This window comes from Ceratotherium simum, chromosome 2, assembly GCF_057802395.1.
Source record: "Ceratotherium simum simum isolate JZ-2026a chromosome 2, ASM5780239v1, whole genome shotgun sequence".
Lineage (NCBI taxonomy): Eukaryota > Metazoa > Chordata > Mammalia > Perissodactyla > Rhinocerotidae > Ceratotherium > Ceratotherium simum.
The window spans coordinates 56,967,947-56,988,181 of NC_141901.1; the positions used below are offsets into that span (position 1 = coordinate 56,967,947).

Below are 20,235 nucleotides of genomic sequence, written 5' to 3' on the forward strand. Positions count from 1 at the left end.
TCTAGGTTTCTGTAAGTACTGTAGGGGAGGAAGAAATTTTTCTCTACTCTTCTAAGTTCTTCTGGCTGGTCTAAGAATTAAATTGACATAAGACACATTAACAGGAGAGAAACAAACAAAAATTTAACAGCATGTATACGTGGGAGAAACCCAGGAAAATAGAGTAACACACCAAAATGGCCAAAGCCCTCACCTTAAATATCATCCTCAGCTAAAGACAATAGAAGATTTTGGGGAGATGTCAAGGACTTCAAAAGGAAGGAAAGCAATTCACAGGTAGGTGAAAAGGAGCAAACATTTGGAAAACAAGTGTTTGGCTGCACAGACACAGAAGAACACAGAGGGGAGCCCAACAAACAGGCTTTCCAGGATCCTCCCAGTCTATCACCTAGTTCATGTTATGCTAAGGTGACAGCTTGCTTCCTGAGCCAGGTTTTTCTATCTGAATTCTTGTAGGCAGCTAAGGGGGAAGTAACAAGAAAAACTTTGTTTTTTGTTTCTTAAAAATAATCAGCCTAAAATAATCCTCACGTTAAAGAGACACATTTTGGGGTGGAAAAATTTGTTTCCCTTCAGTACACTTTATGATGTTCACACAATGACTAAGGCTCCTAAGGATGCATTTCTCAGAACGTGTCCCCATCGTTAAGGGGTACGTGATTATATATACATAGAGAGAGAGAATAAAGCAAATGTGTCAATATTGGGGGTATCTGAGTGAAGGAATGCAGGAATTCTTTGTACTGCTTCTGCATGTTTGAAATTATTCCTAAATAAAGTGTTTTAGAGATTCAGATCATCCACAGATCTCTCCAAATAAATTCCATATTTATAAATTGGACACATGCCGTCCAGCACGTCCAGAAAGAAGAGGATGGAAACTAAACAGCAACAGAGCTGGCTACTCGGGATCCCAGGCCCTGCTCCAGGGCAAAGCCACCCAGCTGAGGCTGCAGGGCAGCGAGGCCAGCAGCCGGGCCCTAAATCCCATTTCGGGCTATTTCTCATCGTCCTTATCTGTAAACATCTTCCACCTCGTAGGGTTTTTGTGATGATCCATGAGGCCGTGTAAGGTGCCTGGTAGACAGCAGGCACTCAATAAATGCAAGCTCTTGTTATCATTCTCCTCGCCTCTATGCATCACCAAAAGCATACAGAGTAAACATTATTACCCATGTTTTACAAATGAGAAAAATGAAACTTAAAGAGATTGAGTCACTTACCCAGCTCCCAAATGAGAATATGGTGGTGCCAGGATTTCAATCCAGGACCGGCTTGTCTCCAACCCGTGATCTTTCTCCTCCACCCTGCAGGGGCCTCATTTAACACTTGAGAAACCTGAGGCTAAGTGACACTGGGCAGGAGGACAAAGCTCCGATGCGCACAGGGCCAGGCATGTAACACAGAGCAATGTGATGGACAGTGTAAGAAAAATCATCGGCCAGAGGTCCTACCAAATAATGTTTGTTTTTACTAAACTATGGGTTAAGCACATAACATAATATGAGCCTACATGATACTGGGGATTATGTTTCACATTCTAATTTTAATGGAAATATTGAAAAATAGACATCTGCAATTAATTTAATCCCTTGCAACAATTTTTTTATTGATGTCTTAATAGTTTATAACATTGTGAAATTTTGGTGGTACATTATTGTTTGTCAATCACCATATACATGTCTCCCTTCACCCCTTGCCCCCGGTAACCACAATACAGTTTTCTCTGTCCATGTGTTGGTTTATTTTCCGCATATGAGTGAGATGATCCCTTGCAACAATTTTTAAGCATAGTGCAGGCCAACGCTGTGCAGACCAAACAAATTATTTGCAGGTCGGATGCAAACTCCAGCCACCCGTTGGCCACGCTGAGGAGGGTGCAGTGGAGACCCCAGTGAATGGTGGATTCAGGTATGTCTACACTACCACCACCAACTGGCCACCACAACTATCAGTCAGCACCATTGTGGGAGCCCAACCCAGGGATGCTAGGATTCTCCATTTTCCAAGAGATACAGGAAATGTGGATTTGGGGGAAAATATATCACCTATTAAATAAGGGCAATTATTTATTTTTACACCATACAAACGAAATAACGTAGGGCAAGCCCCCAGGGTCGGTCTCTGGTATGAGCCACATCACTTATTGGCAGAGCCCAGGCTAAAGGGAAGTCCCGGACTCCCAGGCCACGATGAAACCAACCAGTGGTTCTCCAGCCTGGACCAGCCCAGAACCGGAGCAGGAGGTACAGAGGAGAAAGGATGGGTGGAGGGAAGGAAGTGCAGGATGTCCAAACCTGACAGTCCCAGCCCGAAGAGACGGGTCTACAGGAGAAACCGACTGCAGGGTTCACTTATTTTCTTCTATCAGATTTTTGCCTGAAGCTACACCCAAAGACTTTTGGCTGCCCCACAACCACGGAAGGACTATACAAGATCCAGCCACATTAGTTAAAGAGGATTTTTTTCCTCTGAGATGAATGTGTGTTAAAAATATCAAATATTAATCACTGGCAACATTAATTTATAATAATGCCTGTCTCCCTCTCAATTTCCAAGTTGACATCTGGCGTGACTGCTTTGAAATTAACACCCACTCCATCGCAGGAATTATAAATAGCCCCATTTAAAATCTGCACCTTGAACTGAACAGACTGACTCCATGGGGTGGTTTACAGAATGAGGAGGGCTGCAGCGTGCACTGAAGTCCCGGGTGGGTCTATTTGGGGTAATGTTTAAAACTTTAAAAAAAAAAAAAGACAGCAGTTGTGGAGCGGGGGAGGGCAGGTGATAGAGGGGCAGGAGCAAGGAGGAGCTCTGACCTGTGTCCTCTTTGTGGGGTCAGTGGAGGTCAGCCTCACTCCCATCTGGCCCATTTCATGATCGGTCAGAGGCAGGACAGGACACAGGACACACGCTGTCTCATTCCACCCTGGCTAAGTTCATGGTCCAGTTTCTAGACTTGCCCTTTGGGCATTGCCTGGTGCAGACACCATCCTTTATTGAAGGAGAACAGAACCCACTTTACATAAACAGAAGAACAATTCATCTATCAGCTGACAGAGCACTTTGAGTCCACGAGCTCCCACAGTGATCATAGTTCCCACTGTGCGTTCACGATGTGCCAGGCCCGGGACTTGCACCACCTCACTCAGTCCTCACAACAACCCAGTGAGGTAAGTTCCAGTGGGAACACCATCTTACCGAGGAGGAAACTAAGGTTAGAGAAGCTGCTTACCCAGGATCATCCAGCCGGCAAGGGGTGGGCAGAGTCAGGATTCAAGCTCCAGAGTGAGTCCCTGGGGTCTCCTTGCCTCTTCCCTTTCCAATGTTTCTCCAGCTGCTAAAGCTGCAGCTTCCCAGGCCCCCCTCCAGGTATTGGGATCCAGCGGCTCTGGGATGGGGCACAGGACCCTGGGTACCCAACAAGCACCCACTGCCGTGGGGTACTCCTCATGGCAACCCTACAACGCAGCAGGAATTATTGCCCCACATATCAGATGTGGAAACAGACTCTGAGAGCCACCTGACCCCTCAGGGAGCTGAGATGAGAATCTGAACCTTTGGTCTCAGTGTCACCGGGAGAGATTGGACCCCCAGACGGAAGGGCAGGGAGAGGACAGAGCACTCTGTGGACGGGAGAAGACGGGTGGGAGATGGGGAGGGCAGTGTCTGGGAAGGAGGGCGGGAGATGCTGGGGCAGCATATGGTCCCATTTCTGATTGTCCCCAGCTCCCCAAGGGCTCAGGGCATCTCTGGGGCAACCCAGCGAAGCCCATCCTGGCCCACATGCTTTGCAGTTAGACGGTCTCCACAGGTCTCCCCTGATCAGGGCTCCCAGGAGGGTGCAGGCTGTCTGGGGATATGGTGGCCACAGGCAGCCTTTCCCATGATCAGAGGCCCTGAAGAGAGGAAGAAAATGGATATCCTGAGACCAGGCCACTGACAGAGCACCATGTAGTAATTTCACAGCTGCCCCTCCAGTTAGGGTCCTGGGGGTCCACCTTGTCCACCTTGTCCACCTGAGACTGCAACTGGGCAGAAGGCAAGAACCTTCTCTCCCATCTTTCTCCAGCTGGGGCTCAGGCACCCTGCTGGGACCAAATTCTCCCAAGTGCTCAGTCCCCCGAGAACACCCACAGTCTCCTCCCTCTGACCTGCCTCAACTGGGCCTGCGCCTGGGCCCCTTCTCAGTGTCGCTTCTTGGAGATGACCAGGGGTGGCATGTCTGACAGAGTAGGGCTCTCAGATGTTTAATTCCCTTCCCCTCGCCCTGGGTGGGAGCTGTGGGCTGCCTCTGCCCGTGGGGCTGCTTACTGAGGTACCCGCCTCAGCAGGCTCCACAGTGGTGCAGCCCCTAGCCGAGGGGCCTAGGGCCCATTTCTGTTACCCTGACTCCTTACTAACACCCCCTCCTGACACCAAGCACCCCATTTGGGGACTCAGGTCCCTGTCTCTCCCTCTCCCAGATGGGCCCCAGATGGGGGCTGGGAGCACATGTGGGACATGTGTGTGCCTCCTGGCTGGGGCCTCGGGGCTCCCAGTGCCCCTTGTCACCTGCAGGCTCTCCAGCATCCAGGTGCCGGCCCAGCTGCTGGCCTTCAAGTGGGCGGAAATTACAATCCCTTAGGGGAGCCTCCTCTCTCCCCCACAGTCTCCCCACTCTCTGTGTTCCTTTCTCCCTTTGCCACTTTGATGATTGAGGTTTTCACAGGAACAATCATACCCCTTTTGAAACCTAATTCCAGAGGGACGCAGACCCAGGCACAGCCATGCACAGACCTTTCTGTCTTGCTTTCCCCTCTCCTGTCTTGCTCGTCCTTGTTTTAACATTAAGACCACACTCTAGCTTCAGTGGAGCTTTTCCTAATGGAAACTAGTCTCTCTGCCCCTTGTGGAAAAGTTAGAATTTTCATTATATGTTTAATTTAGCTCCTCCAAAGGTTGGGGTGACAGTAGAGGCGCAGGGACCACCTGCATCAGTCATAGCTGGAGGGGGCTTGTTAAAGGCCCCGCTGAATCCGAGTCTCTGGTGGTAACCAAGGAATCAGCATTTTAACATCCTCCTTTGGGCTTCTATACACTAAAGTTTGGGACCTGCAGGTCAAGGGGGCAAATGACATTTCCCAGTACTGCCCGCTCCTGGGGGACGGCCACCAGCCACGGTGAGGTCTGTCTCAGGGGACATGCACACTTTCGCAGGTTTAATTTGAACACAATCTGAGAAGAGCCAGGATAGAATGCAGGGCCTACTCTCCTTATGCTTTTTCTAGAAAAAACAAAATTGAATAGCGCAGTATAACAATCATAGCCCATATTGAGCAAACATTCCATTTTACGTGGAAACAGTGACTCACGTTTTTAAGGAAGGTATTAAGAAGCAGTCAGATCAGATTTGCATCTCTGTGTTCCAAACGGAGCTGTTACGGAACTTTGCCCACACAGACCTGCGCGTCTAGACTCCATAACAATAACAGAACATGATCTTGACAAACTGATTCCTTCCTACTCTGTTCAAATTCTGCGGACTCGAAGCGCATCCTGAAGAAGGTTTTCCTTCCTTCCTGGCAGTTTTGTTCATTAACCCCTCTGAGGAGATGCCTCCAGGTAGCCCGGCCTCAGGAGCCGGAGAGGCACCGGCACCTGGTAGACGGATCCCAGTGCTGATGGTCAGAGACATCTTCATAAATAAGCAGAAAGTATAAAACATTCCCACGGTGCTTCCTCAGCCAGCCCGTCCTGAGCACTTTGCATGCACTAACGTTTAATCCTCACAGCAACCCTGAGGCAGGTATTATTATTATTATGGCCATTTTACAGATGGGGAAACTGAGGTAGAGAGGTTTAGTAACTCACCCAAAGTCTGTAGCTAGTAAGTAGCCTGACCAGGGTTCAAACTTGCACAGTCTATGGTATTGACCACTGCACTACCCACCCTGTCAGAAAGATAAACAAGGTAAGTTTGCTGCGAATTCCACGAGAAATGCCCACCAAGCAAAATGCAAAATGACAAGAAAATGTCAAGCTGCCATCAACATATTTGTTTACTCAGTCTTGAATGCTGAGTTTTGTGACAGAATTTCACGGGTTCGTCTGTGCCTCGTCTCTGTCAGGACTGTGCCCATGGCTTCTGACTCATCAGTGTTTTTCTCTGTCTGGACCCAGTTAATCCTCTTCACTAATCTTGGGCCCCAAAATAAAGGCCCCTCCATCCTTTCTAGGCCGGGAGTTTTCTCCTGCCTGGTATAAAGTGAGGTGCTCCGGGGACTCTGATCCGTTTTAAGAACCACACGCATATTTTTCCTCCAAGTTGCATTAATATTCCAGGTAGACAGGGACTGAGAGAAGAATCTTCGGACAGAAGGGCCATAAATCATATCTCTCTTGTGGCCTGGGCTACGGGGTCTTCTTGAGGCCCAAGTGCTGTTCCCTCAGGCGTGCGGGAGAGATCCGACAGGAGAGAGCGTGTGTGGCGGCAGGCTTGGGCCCTTTCCTTTATAAACCTCTAGTGGAAGGCCTCAGCGGTGGGTTGTGGAGGTCCAGAGGGGCCCCAGGAGGGCTGAGGGGGTAGCCGAATCTTCCACCACCTAAAAGTTGTTCTCCACAGTGACTCTACGGCTTGGGGCTTCTGAGGCTAGAATGGCCCCAACCAGGGTTGGGACAAGTTGTGGACCATATTTCCTCCTTGGGTCAGCTGTCCAGGGTGCAATTCTCAAAGAGGCACAAAACATCCCTGTAATAAATAGGATACTCGGTGCCACTTAACTCAGCTGCCACATAGGAACTTCTCTGCTCCCACCCACATGGGCAGTGCCCCTCAGTGGAAAAAATACAAACATTCTTGCAGAAGACATCTTGCCTCCAGAAAACATTTTTGCAGCACACACGTGCGAGGCCTAAGTGCAGCAACAGGGCAGTGTCGTTTCCGTGGCTCCGCCGGCTCTGAGTGCAGCCAGTGACACTCGCTTTAAGATGCAGTCACGATAAACTGCAACCCGACTGCACCGTGCACGGTAGAGTGCTCTGTACTGCTAGTGAGGGATGCTCTCATTACCCAAATGGTACACAGTTTAGTATACCACTCAAGAAGTTGTCTGGTGCAGACAACCACATATTACAAAGGCCTTATTTGGTGCCTCATCCTCCCCCCTCCACAAAATAAATGTAAAGTGAACATTAAAGGACACCAAATCATTTGCCAGCCCGGAATGTCTCAGCCCAAGACCCTGAGGACCTCCCGGGTCCCTGGAAACACCAAACTTTAGAAGCTGAGCCCTGGTTTTGGTAAAGATGGGCCCTTTTGTCCAGCTATGAGCAGCACTGGCCTCATTCTGGCCTCATTCCCTGCAGCCTGGGTGCATTGGCCACACCCTGTGAACGAAATTTGGGGAACTATTGCTTTCTTTTTTTTTTACTTTGTGGATTTTCATATTTATTTTTTTAAACAGCTTTATTGTGATATAATTCACATCCCATATCAATTCATCCATTTAAGGGTATAATTCAATAGTCTTTAAGATATTCACGGGGTTGTGGAACCATCATCACAATCTAATTTTAGAACATTCTTGTCACCCCAAAAAGAAACCCTGTACCCATTAATAGTCACTCTCCATTTCCCCACCCTCAGCCCCTGGCCACTACTAATCTACTTTCTGTCTCTATGGATTTGTCTATTCTGGACATTTCTCATAAATAGAATCACACAAGATGTGGTCTTTTGTGTCTGGTCTCTCACTTAGCATAGTGTTTTCAAGGTTTGTCCATGCTGTAGTGTGTATCAGTACTTTATTCTTTTTTATGACTGAATAATATTCCATTGTATGGATATAGCACGTTTTATTCATACATTTATCAGTTGACGAAGAAGAGCTGTGTGTGAAAGATGGTTCTTCGCTTTCCTTTCTAATTCCCCATCAGAAAGAGCGTCCCTGAAGATACCGAGACAGAGAGCGTCCCCCCAGGGCCACTTTTTGCTTCCGCCCATCCAGTAGGATCTGATTTTTGGTACACTCCTGGTAAATCCTCCAGGTTGACTCTTGGGCTGCTCTGAGAACTCATACAGGGCAGATTTTCCAGTAGCAATTTCTGGAATCCAGGATTGTCACTGTCAAGGGTCTTAAGGAGCAGGAACACCAGCGTTGCCCTTGGGGGCTTGAGGGCCTTGGTCCCCTCTCAACCCCACCCAACCAGCCTCCTAGATGAACACACAGTCTAAGTAAAATTGTGTTTGCTGTGCAAACTCAACTCTGAGACAAGTCCCAGCCCAGGAGCCTCTGCCGAGCTGACCCTTCTCCTTGGCCGAGGGAGGCTTGTGCTCCCTCCTTGGGTCTCACCTCTGCTCCCTGCCCCCGGAGCCTGGTGGCCAGCATCCCTCAGACGGGAGAAGGGGAGAGCAGAGGCAGCCATCCCCGTGAGCTCACCCTGTGCTTGCTTAGTTGTCAGCCAACTGGAGTTCTATCGACTCCGCTATCGCACTATCTCTCGTTCACCGGTAAAGATTCAGGGGAGGAGGGCTGAGCAGCACACTCCACCTCATCTTCTAGCATGTTAGGCCATCAGGAGACCTCCCTGGCGGATTCTGGGCTCTGGTTCCAGGTGCTGGCCCACCCGGCTTCCCTCGGGCCCTCCCTGCTCAGCTCACGGCTCCCTCCTAGGAGGACTCCGATGGCATCTCTGCTCCATTCACCGCGGGTTCAGGCCCCTTCCCTGCCCTCCCTCCAATTACCATTCTCTTCCACTGGCAGGTCCTTTTTTCCCTTGTTTCTGCTCCTACAAAGCCCATCTAAGAAAACTAGATGTAATTTACAGGCATTAAGATTTTCTCGCTCACAGGCAGAGAGCGTTCCTGCACACTCCCACCCCTGTCCTGCCTTCTGAAGCCCCATCCTGCGGCACCGTCCTGCTCTCTCAGGGCTACTGGGACTTCATTCTGGCTCTCCCCCATCTCCGGACCTCAGAGGCCCCCTATGTGGAGAGAGAAACTGGAAGAGGACCATGCACAGTGAGCGCTGGGACTGTGGGGACGAGGGGAGGAGGGCTGTGACAGGCAGAAGCTAGGGAACCCCCAGGTCCCAGAGGCCCCTGAGACCCACACCAGCTGTCTCCTCCTAGGAAGAGATGCTGCTGCTGCCGCTTCATACATTCATTCATTCAGTCAGTCAGTCAATGTTTATTGAGCCCTGCTATATGCCAGGCACCAGACACAGGGGAAAAAAGCCATAGTCACCATCCCCCAGTGGCTTACAGTCCTCGGTTCACCATGCAATGAAGGGATCCCTTAGTTAATAAACTAGATTGAACCGCCGTTCCACTTCAGATGACCAGAAACTTCTCAACCCTCTCTTGGCCCCTGCTGAGATCAGCCAAGGTGCCCCACTATCTTCTCCATCCACAGCACGAACCCAGGCTTGGTTCCTGAAGGCCCGACCCCTGGTCCAGCCTCTCCACCCTGAACACTGGGGGTCTGGGCCAGGCAGGCCAGCTCAGAACACACCTGCCTCCTCCCCCAGCTCCTTCTGCCGTCAGTGACAGACCACAGTGCAGAGGGCAGGAGGCCACTGCCTCACGTACCTGGGGGTCTAGAGAGAGGCTGCCGCAGGTGGCAGGCAGCACACCACCATTCTTTCTCAGGTGCTTAGTACACCTGGTACAGCCCTGGGTTTGGTGTGTTGAGAAGAACTTTGGCCCCCAAACCCAGAAGCCAGCCCTGTCACAGGTGGCCTGTGGCCCCAGTGAATGCAGGGATCTGCTCCTGAGGGGCTGTGAGACCTTGGGAGGCCAGCAAGCCCCTGGCAGTGGGGCTAGGCCCAGAGCCTTCTTCCTCCTCCTCTTCATCCCCTGTACTACCCGTGGGCCTAGGTCACTCTTGGTCCCTGGGCCTCAAGCCCCTGGGGGTTCAGTCTGCTGAGGGTCTGACTGGGCTCGAAATAGGAATGGGATCCACGCTCAAGGCAACTTTTTAAACTGCACCCTGAGCTGCTTCTAAGATGAAGAAGGAGAAGCTGGTGGAACTGGAGCCATGGCAGGGCGAGGCCAGAGCCTGCAATCTGCGCTGGACACAGGAGGGGAGTCCAGCCCTGGGGAAGTGAGGCCACCAAGAGGACAGGCTGGGGGGTCTGCCCTCAGCTGAGGCCTCCATCCTCTGGCTGAGCGGCTGCTCCAGCCCTGGCCCCCACCGTTCAACCCTGGGGACTCACACAGGACTCAACATGCCTTCCTTCTCTCCCGGGTGGAGGCTGAAGTGGGCACGAGTGCTTTCTAAGAGCAAGTGCCAACTCGGTGCCTGAGCTGTGTGCCAGGTGCTTTGTGTGGACAGATGCAGATGGGGGCGGGGGCCACATCTGAGCTGATCTTGAAGGATGCACTGAAGACAACAGAGGAGGAGCAGAGCATTCCCCGCAGGGGGAACCTCCCAGGCAAAGACACACACGGCATCTTCCACAAACTGTAGACAATCTTGAGGCCTGGAGCCTGATGGGTAGGGTGGAAGGGAGAGAGAAAAGCGGGCCAGGCCAGCCCACAGGGGCTTCGCACTCCCTGCCAAGGGCTGGGCTTTCTCTGGGGCTGAGAAGCCTTTGGGGAATTTTTTAGTTTTTTAATTATAGCCTCTTTTTTTTTTATTGATGCCATAGTAGTTTATAACATTATGAGATTCCAGTTATACATTATTGTCAGTCACCGTTTAAATGTGCCCCTTCACCCCTTATGCCCACCCCCCAATTCCCTTCCCCCTGGTAACCACCAAACGGTTCTCTCTGTCCGTGTGTTAGTTTATATTCCACATATGAGAGAGGTCATACAGTTTTTGTCTTTCTCTATCTGGCTTACTTCACTTAACATAATACCCTCCAGGTCCATCCATGTTGTTGCAAATGGGACGATTTTGTCTTTTTTTATGGCTGAGTAGTATTCCATTGTATATATATACCACATCTTCTTTATCCAATCATCTGTCAATGGACACTTGGGTTGCTTCCACTTCTTGGCTACAGTGAATAATGCTGCGATGAACACAGGAGAGCATAAGCCTCTTTGGATTGTTGATTTCAAGTTCTTTGGATAACTACCCAGCAATGGGATAGCTGGATCATAAGGTAATTCTATTTTTAATATTTCGAGGACTCTCCATACTGTTTTCCATAGAGGCTGCACCAGTTTGCATTCCTACCAGCAGTGAATGGTTCCCTTTTCTCCACATCCTCTCCAACATTTGTTGTTTTTTGTCTTAATGATCAAAGCTATTCTAACGGGTGTAAAGGTGATATCTTAGTGTGGTTTTGATTTGCATTTCCACGATGATCAGCGATGTTGAACATCTTTTCACATGCCTATTGGCCATCTGGATATCTTCCTTGGAAAAATGTCTGTTCATATCCTCTGCTTTGGGGAGTTTTTCATGGGGAATGAACTGGGTAAATGTGTTGCCTAGAAAGATGACAGGTAGACGTGCATGGGTGGATTTGAAGGGGAAAACTGGAGGCAGAGAGAATAGGTTGGAGCAGTTGCGAGAGACTGTGCTGGGCGGGATAATCGCTAGACACAGCCAGGCTGGAGGGAGAAGGGGCAGGACTGAGAGACATTTAGGAGGAAAAACAGAGCTCAGTGACCAGTTAACAGGGAGTTCGGGGAGAAGGGACAGTAGGAGAAGAAAAATCTAGACTCACCTTGAGCTTCAGACCTGGGTACTGGGGGGGGGAGGGGAGCACTGAGATGACCAGCAGAGAAAATGGAGACTTGGGGTGAGAGGCAGCTCTTCCAGTGCCGTGCCCTGGAGCACACAGGTAGAGGGGGAGGGCTTCCAATCCCCCTATATTGATCTCCCCCAACCTCCACTTTCCTGATCCTGGAGAAGCTGTGAGATGCCACCAGAAGATGACAGCCACTTCTGAGAAAGACGTACCTGGGATGGGGCAGGGCCCAAAGGGGCAACGAAGCATTTCTCCTGTGCTCCTTAGGGTGACAGACCTCTTTCCACAGGTGGAGACATTGTCCCTCTAAGCCTCTGATTGACACTTGGGGATATCTGGGGACTGTGCCCCATCTACTTTGGGAAGCTTGCATCTGTCTGACGCTTCCATCTTTTCCACCTCAGCTCTTCTTGCCATCCCCACTTTAGCCACTAGATGGCACCAGACTCCACCAGTTGGGGAGGAAGGCTTGGGGCCAAGTAAGGGGAGGCAAAGGCTGTCACTGAAGGGGCCTGCATCTTGAAGGGGTGTCGATTTCACCTAATCTTAATTCAATTTAACTCTTCTAGGATACATTCTTATTGTGGATATATTATTCTTATAAGCAGATTCTTTTTATAGCTATATCGATGAAGAATATACAGAATTCTCACAAATATGCTGTTCTTAGCCTCACCAGCCTCCTCTCTGCTCTTCAGACAACAGAAAAAAACAGCAGGCAACTGAAGTAGAGACCAATTACACATTCCTCAAAATTCTGATATAAAAAATGAGAATTGGGGGCCGGCCCTGTGGCCTAGTGGTTAAGTTCAGCACGCTCTGCTTCAGCAGCCCGGGGTTCAGTTCCCAGGCGCAGACCTACACCACTCATCGGTGGCCATGCTGTGGCTGCGACCCACATACAAAATAGAGGAAGACTGGCACAGATGTTAGCTCAGGGCCAATCTTCCTCACCAAAAAAAAAAAAGAGAGAGAGAGAGAAAGAATCAGTCCAGTTATATTAAAAGGGTGGTTCTCCCCATTGACTAGTCTGCAAACTGGCCAGTTCCCAGGCCTGGATGGTGAGGAGCGGGAGGCGGCCTGTCAGTGCACACCACACCTTGGGCATCCTTGTGCCTGCAGCAGCATTGCCTCACCTCGAGTGGCTCTGCTGCAGGGAGGGCACAGCGTGATTGGAAAAGGTCCCCACAGAGAGCGTGACGGGGAGCAATCGGCAGTACGCGGAGCTCCAAAGGAGAAGGAGAGGCAAACTGGAATCCTGTACGTGGAGAGGAATTCTATATGCAGGACCTGAGCCTGAAATTAGAGGGAAAGAGACTCGTGGGCTGCAAGAGGAGCACAAGTCAGCAGAGTGGCCACAGCATCTGTCAAAGGAGCAGAAACCAGAGAACAGCCCCTGCAGGGGCCAGGCCTGGCCTGAGTGGGTCCTGGGGTGAAGCCTGTCCTGAGCAGCCCCTGGCCAGGGTGCTGACGGGATCAAGGGCAAGGGCAGAGCAGCCCCTCAGGGAGAGCAGAAGAAGCCCCCAGGCCTCAGAAACCACAGTTTTCTTAGGGGCTTCTGAGAAACAGGAGGATACGATGTACTTTCATCTTACATTTTGCATTTTTCTAGACGAGGAATTGAGAAGAGAAGGGGCCATGGGACCAGCAGCCTGGCACTTAGGAGAAGCTCCCAACCCTGGGTTCAGACACAGGGCACAGGGCCTCACCAGCCCATCCCTGATATGGATGTCCTCGCCCCACACGTGGTGGCCTGGTGGCATCAAGTATTTGACACTAAGCAGAAGGGACTAAATTCCAGAACTGGGAAATCACAACCAGTCCAGATCTCACCAGTGGAGTCTTCCCACCCAGATTCCGGCTCACAGCCCCCTTCCTGCCTCCAGTGCATCAACCCCTCTGAGCCACACCCTCCCTCCCGGAGCCCACAGAGCTGCCTCTCAGCCTTCATTCAAAGAGACCCTGAATTCACTTTTTCCAAAAAATGCCCTAGCTGGGAGGAACACTAGTCACATCCTTCCCCAACCTGGACCCAGCCCGGTGCTGCCCCCCACCCCCTGCCGCAGTCCCCACACAGGTATAGCAGGAACACCACGGCCACTCACCTCTTGTTCATGCTTTTATTCTGCAATTGGCAGGTCAGTGTGCACAGCTCCTGGCTTAACCCGCTGTCCTGGGTGAGCCTCGGGTGGGGTGCAGCTGTGAGGTGCTGAGTGGGCTGGGCCAGCGCTTTGAACGAGGGTGGAGGCCAGGGACACCACCCCAGACAAACCGCTTTGAACTTCAGGAAGCCCGTGCTCTCCAGGGAAGATGCTGACTGGGTGAGGGGCCTGTGCTGCCTGGCTGTGGTCCTTGGGTGGTCTTTGCCTTCCTGTGACCCCCCCTGCTCCGCCCCGCCCCCACCCCCTGCTGCAGCTGGGTAGAAGCCAGTCCTCCTCAAGGTCACAGACCTGCTCTCAGGGGCTGATGCTTGGAGCCCAGCTGCTTAAGCTAACTCCCTAATTGCCTCCTAAAATGTCAATAGCTGATTAGACTGACGGCCACCATCTGCATTTTAATGGGGAGGCTGTGGGAATTGAGGGCTCCACAAGTTGACATTAAAGTGTGCTAGGAAGGCCTTGAGGCATTGCAATTCTGGCCTAGCGGGCAGGCCACAGTCTGGTCACGACAGGGGCGGCCCGAGGCTGACTGACCTCCCTGGCTCCCCACACCTGCGTCAAGGTCACTGTCCACTGCCCTCTGGGAAGGGGTGACCTTGGGCCTGTGGCCTACAAATAAGGAGCTAGTCCATCAAAGGAATGGGTCACCTCTCAGGTTGATCCTCCCAGGCCTCAAAAAAAAGGGCCTGAGGCTCAGGCCAGGACCTGTGACTCCAGCCTGGCACCCAAGGATCTGTGGGGGGAATGTCCAGTCCAGGCAGAGGAGCACATGCAGGGAGGGAGAGCGGCAGGGCCCAGGGCGGAGGACAGGTCACCTCTGAGGAGAGGAAGGGTGCGCGAGGCAGGGATCAGGGAAAAGAATACCCTTCCTGATACTTACACCCCTCAGGCAGCCTGAGCCGTGGAGAGAACCAGCCAGGCTTCCTCCAGGACCACAGCCACAGCTGGGACACCCTCAGGCCGGCCTGGTGGACCGTGTCACGGGTGGCGTGTGTCTGCACACATGCGCATGTGCACTAGGAAGGAGGGATCAAGGTGGGCAGTGTGGGGAGAGGGGACGGGGGCAGCTGGGGGGAAGCCGGGCCATGTGGCAGAAATAAAAGTCTATAAGAGAGGGCCCGAGGCTGTGCTCAGGAAGAGGCCCGGTGGGTGTCCTGAGACCAGACAAGCTCCTAAAAGTTGAGGCCCTTCAGGTCCCCGGAGCAGCGGTACCTGCCGTCCAGGCACCTGGCGCACAGCAGGTTGGGCAGGCAGGGACATGTGTGGTGCCGGCGTTTTCTGAAGAAGGGGATCTGGGGAGAGAGGAGAGGACGGATGACACCTTCACCAAAGGGACGTGGCCTCCTGGCAGGAGCCTCTGGTCAGCCCAGCCCTGGCCAATGTATCATCACCCCACCCCAGCACAATAAGAGCTACGAGAGACGAGGAAACTGAGGCACAGAGTGGCTAAGCAACGTGCCAAGATCACACAGCTAATTCATGGAGGAGCCAGGATTTGAACACAGGCAATCTGGCTCTCAAGACCATGTGATCAGCCACAGTACAATGCTGTCCACCCCGAAGCCTAAAACCCCACAACCCCCAACACTGCCACCCAGGTCCCCTCACTGACCCAGCACACTTATGCACGCACACACTCATGCACACGTTCATTGATCGAATATCACTTATAGCTCACCCATTATGTGCTCAACACTGGTGAGTGCTGGGGATGCAGCTGGACAGACAGACACATCTCTGCCCTGTGACTCACACCCAGAGGAGTGCTGAGCCACTGAGCTTTCCGCAAGGGGGGTGGAACAGGAGCAGTTAGGAGCATAGGTAGTGTCAGATTACCTGGGTTCAAATCCCTGATCTGCCACTTCCCAGCTGTGTGACAACTGACAAGTTATTTAACCTCTCTGTGCCTCAACTTTATTATCTGTAAAATGGGTTAATAATTGCACCTACCTGATATGGTTGTAAAGAGGTTTAAACTACATATTTACAAAAGGCACTTAGTATGAAGAGGGGAACCTACTAAGCCCTCGGCTTTAGCTTTTATTACCAGTGTTCTCCCCTTTGGGAATACAAATCTGCAGCTGAACCACCTCACACACCCCAAGGGACAAGGACTGCTGCTCTGGCCCGCCTTATCTCCCGGCGCCTCCTCGTCCCCCAGGTGGGCCCTGATTGGGAGGGAGACTACTGGAGGATGCCCTGAGCCCAGATGAAACTGGGGCCCCTGGGGGCATGCACGTCCCACAGGAACACGAAGGACCCTTTAACCACACGAAGCCAGGAAAGGGGGCTGGCGAGCCTGGGCTCCGCGCAGGCCCCGCCCCGCTCCTGCTGCTTCCCTCGCCCACGTGCAGGCCCCGCCCTGCTTTGCCCGACCCATCAGAAGCAAAGGCCCGTGGCCCTGCTTTGCCCTCTGGGCTGGGAGCTGGCTGTCACGGGTGAGCGGGACAGGAGCGAGGTGCCTAGAGCACAAAAGAGTGAGTGCCTCCTTACCGTGTGTGTGTGCCCTACACCCCGGCTGGCCTCACCCTAGGCCGGCCCTGGATGGAAGGCCGTTTTGCAGGGCTTATTTCCTGTGCTTCCTTATTTCCTTTGTTCTTATGGAGCAAAGGGCCTTCGGGACCCTTTCAAAACCTGAATGTGTCAGATCCAAAAGAGACTTTAAGGGTAATTGGTCCACTCCCCTCGTTGTATACGTGAGGTGACTGCAGCCCAGAGCAGTTATGCTAATTGCCCAAGACCCCTCAGCAAATGAGGAGCTGGGGTCCCAGCCTCTAGATGTACAGGCTGTGTGATTAGCACCCACACTCCACCCCAGGCTCCCCCAAAAAGCAAGGAGGCAGTGCCCGGCGTCAGTGAGATATTACTAGGGCTGGAGCCAGAAAACTGCGGTTCCAGTCCCCACCCTGCCTCGCCTGCTGTGTGCCCCGAGCAGGTTTGCGCAGTACCTTATGGCTGCCGGGGTGGCAGTCCTCTCCTGCCCGCCCCAGAGGCGTGCACATGCGCAGCCCGCGCAGCCACAGGCTGACCGCACAGCAGGTGCCCAGCCCGCAGTGGACGTCCTGCTCACAGGCCTGCGGGGAGAGACGGGGGGGGGGGGGGGGGCCTTAGTGCCTGTTAGTGCCCCCCCGGAGAAACCAGAAGGAAAAGGTACATCCAAAACCCCTTTGTTGGGGGACGGGGGGCAGGAGGAGGGTCTGAGAGCAGCCTCCATCCCCCCTCAGACTCGCAGGACACCTTGGGCTGTGCATCATTATTGCCCCTGCTCCCTTCATGGCAGGAGGCTCAGGGCTCAGCCGGACGTCAGACCTGGATCTGAGGAACCCTCCTAGCTCCTCTGAGGCCACTCAGTACGGAGGCAGTCCTCCTCTTCTGACCAGCCTAGAGGTCAGGAGACATAGCTTTCCTAGCGCCGGTAGGTGCTCAGTGGATGCTGGTGGAGCTGAATTAGTTTGAACTCATAGAGCAGGGAGGGGCTCTGACGGCCCCAGCTCCTAGGTGGTCAGTGCTGAGTTTCCTTGGAAGGGGACTATCCAGCCCTGACCCTGCACCCGGGGTTGGTGCCTTCGCTCTCCACATTGGCACCCCCTTGGCCCTCACCAGAAGACCAGGCTCATCTGAGGTGCCAGCGCCCCACAGAACAGATATCTCCCCCAGTGCTTCTCTGCTGGCCTCCCTGACCCCCAGATAGGGATGGACCCTCCGGGCTGGGCTCCCAGAATAGAGACTGAGTGGCCCTGCCTGGTTTCTGCAAGGTGCCATTTGTAAAGAAGGCCACACAAGCCCACTTTTGACAGAAGCCTGGATTGAGGAAAAGAGAACTCTGAACTGCTCCAGACCCAAGGGGGCCCACGATGGAGAAGCACCCAAACTTCCCACTTCCAGAGAAGCTTTGTGGCTTTTCTGAGCTGAAGTTCAGAGCTGTGTCTTGGTTCCCTCTTCTTCTCCAACAGAAGGCCATGGAGCACCCTCTGGCTGCCCATGGGGGACGTGGCAGGAACTGGAAGCTCCCAACTCGCTTGCCTCCAGGAGGGAAGTGGGGGATGCTGGGGCTGCTTGTCACTCAGAGGAGGTGCAGGTGGTGGTCACCTGGCCGTGCCAGTCTCCAGCCCCGTGAGGGCACATCTCACACACTGACCAGCCCCTGAAAGCTCAGGGGTAAGCCCAAGTAGACCCCACCCGACTCTCCTCCCACAGAGGTGGGCTGTCGCTGTCCCACTGTGGGAGGAGGGACCACCCAGGCCTGAATTCAGGAGGTCGCAGTCCAGGGAGCAGGGTAGTGTGGAGACGGTAGAATAGCGGCCTTCCTGAGAGTCCCACTGGGGGCCCCAGTGGGACTAGGACAGGGCATGGAGAGGGGAGGGAGGCTGGGAGGCCCGACCTGCCTTCCGCGCCCGGTTCTAACCGCCCACATCTGTCGTGCATTCCTTGTGCCCTAGCTTTCTCTCTCAATGTGCTTTTCAAAGGGGCCCCTTGACGGCTTTACCAGGAGGATGCTTTCCCACATCTCTCAGACCTGCTTCCTGCCGTCACTCTGGGCCAGATGTCAGAGCTCACGCGGTGAGGGACCTGAGTTTGGAGTCACCCTGCTGCTCGAATCTCAGTGGGGTACCCATGGCTTCCCTCCTCTGCCCTTACCCTCCCGGATCTTCACGCTGCACAATAGGAGGACGGCCTCCAGGGGTGTACACTCATTCCGTATAATTCCACCCGAACCATTTTATTTATGCTCTGGGTCTCAAAGGCACTGGCTTTCCTTTAATATTTGCTCTTCTTTGAAACTCAGTCTTTTCTCTCTAAAAAGGAGAAGAGAGCAATTTTCCTTTCTATGAAAATTAAAACTAATCCGATTCCAGGAATTGTTTGGCATTTCTCTACATTTCCATTCTCTATGTAAAAAGTTGGGAGAGGTTGAAATAAAAATGAATTTCTCTCTCTTTTTTTTCTAGTGGCTTTTATCTGGAAAGCTCTCAGGTGACGAGTTACTTTCTGTTTTAATAAGAATGGTCCCACCACCATAACACAACCTGTGCCCCATTTGAGGGTGTTCCACGTAAAGCCAAACTTCTGAGAGAGGACCACAGCCTGAGGATTTTGAACACTGAAGTGTGCAGTGCCCATGTGGGCAGAAGCTCTGCTGTGGGGCTGGATTTCTCCTGTTATCTGAGGCCTGCTTTTGGGGACACTCAGCCAAACGTTGGTGTCGCCCATATTCCTATCAGAACTGGGCACAGAGTGAAAACACACAGTGATGGAAAGAAAGAGATTCAAGAGTAAAGAGGGGCTGGCCTGGTGGCTTAGCTGTTAAGTTTGCACACTCTGCTTCAGGGCTTCGTTGGCCCAGGGTTCTCAGGTTTGGATCCCGGCGTGGACCTACGCACAGCTTGTCAAGCCATGCTGTGGTGACGTCCCATATATACAGTAGAGGAAGATGGGCACGAATGTTAGCCCAGGGCCAATCTTCCTCAGCAAAAAGAGGAGGATTGGCAACAGATGTTAGCTCAGGGCTAATCTTCCTCACAAAAAAAAGAAAAAAAGAGTAAAGAGATTCAAGACAGGCTTTCCTAAGAGTAGAGACAGCAGAGGTTAAACGTACCCAGTAGAAGTTAATAAGATCACCACCTTTAACGAAGTCAACATGCTGTATAAATGAGACTTGGCACGTGGACCAGACAGTATATGAAAACCAAAACTTACACAAAACATAAATTAGGGGGTGCTAATCCACTTTGTAAAGGAATCCCTTATTACACAATAGGAATCCTCATTTTACCAAAGAACTGAACTTCAAAATTTTCAACGCTCTCCTAATGCATTGAAAACAGGATTGATTTACACACGGCTTCTCAAAAGCAGATATCCTTTAGCAGGGTGAGGTGTAACGAAGGGGAGAATCATGTGGGATCCCTCTTGGAAGTGCTGTCTGATGGCTAACACCCCGTCCTTTTGGTCTGCCTCCTGTGTGGTTCCTGCCTCCCCTCTCATGCAGACCCTGACGCCCTCCCAAAACCCAGGCAGAGACTGTGAGAGGACTTACCCCCGTGATCACGGCACAGTCGGACACAGTCACCAGGAGGAGCATGAGTGAGACTCCCATGGCACCTCTCATGGTCACTCAGGGTGAAGGCAAACACTGCCCACTCAGCTTCCTCCCACTCAGCCTGGTGCCACCAGCTGGGAAGGCCAGGAGCTCCGGCCCCCTCCTTCCTCCTAGATTTATATGGTCCGATTCAGGCTGCCTGTGGACGCCTGTCTCCTCTCTTCCCTTCCCCATCACCAGTGTTATTCAGATGATCTCAGACACGAAGATGAGACCTGCATCCCTAATGACATCAAATCACCATCAAAACCAATAAAAATGAACACATCGGGGGCTTTGACAGTTG

At 52.3% G+C, this 20,235-nt stretch overlaps 1 protein-coding gene across 1 annotated transcript; it reads right to left on the minus strand.

Moving 5' to 3' along the window:
* Positions 1 to 14,110: 14,110 nt before the first annotated feature.
* On the minus strand, positions 14,111 to 19,958 carry PROK1 (prokineticin 1). Its single transcript, XM_004420694.3, has 3 exons — positions 19,887 to 19,958; positions 16,798 to 16,923; positions 14,111 to 15,141 (listed from the first exon to the last, which is right to left on the minus strand). The coding sequence occupies exons 1-3, from the start codon at positions 19,956 to 19,958 to the stop codon at positions 15,022 to 15,024; spliced, it is 318 nt and encodes a 105-aa protein (XP_004420751.2). The 3' UTR covers positions 14,111 to 15,021.
* Between the last annotated feature and the right edge of the window lie 277 nt (positions 19,959 to 20,235).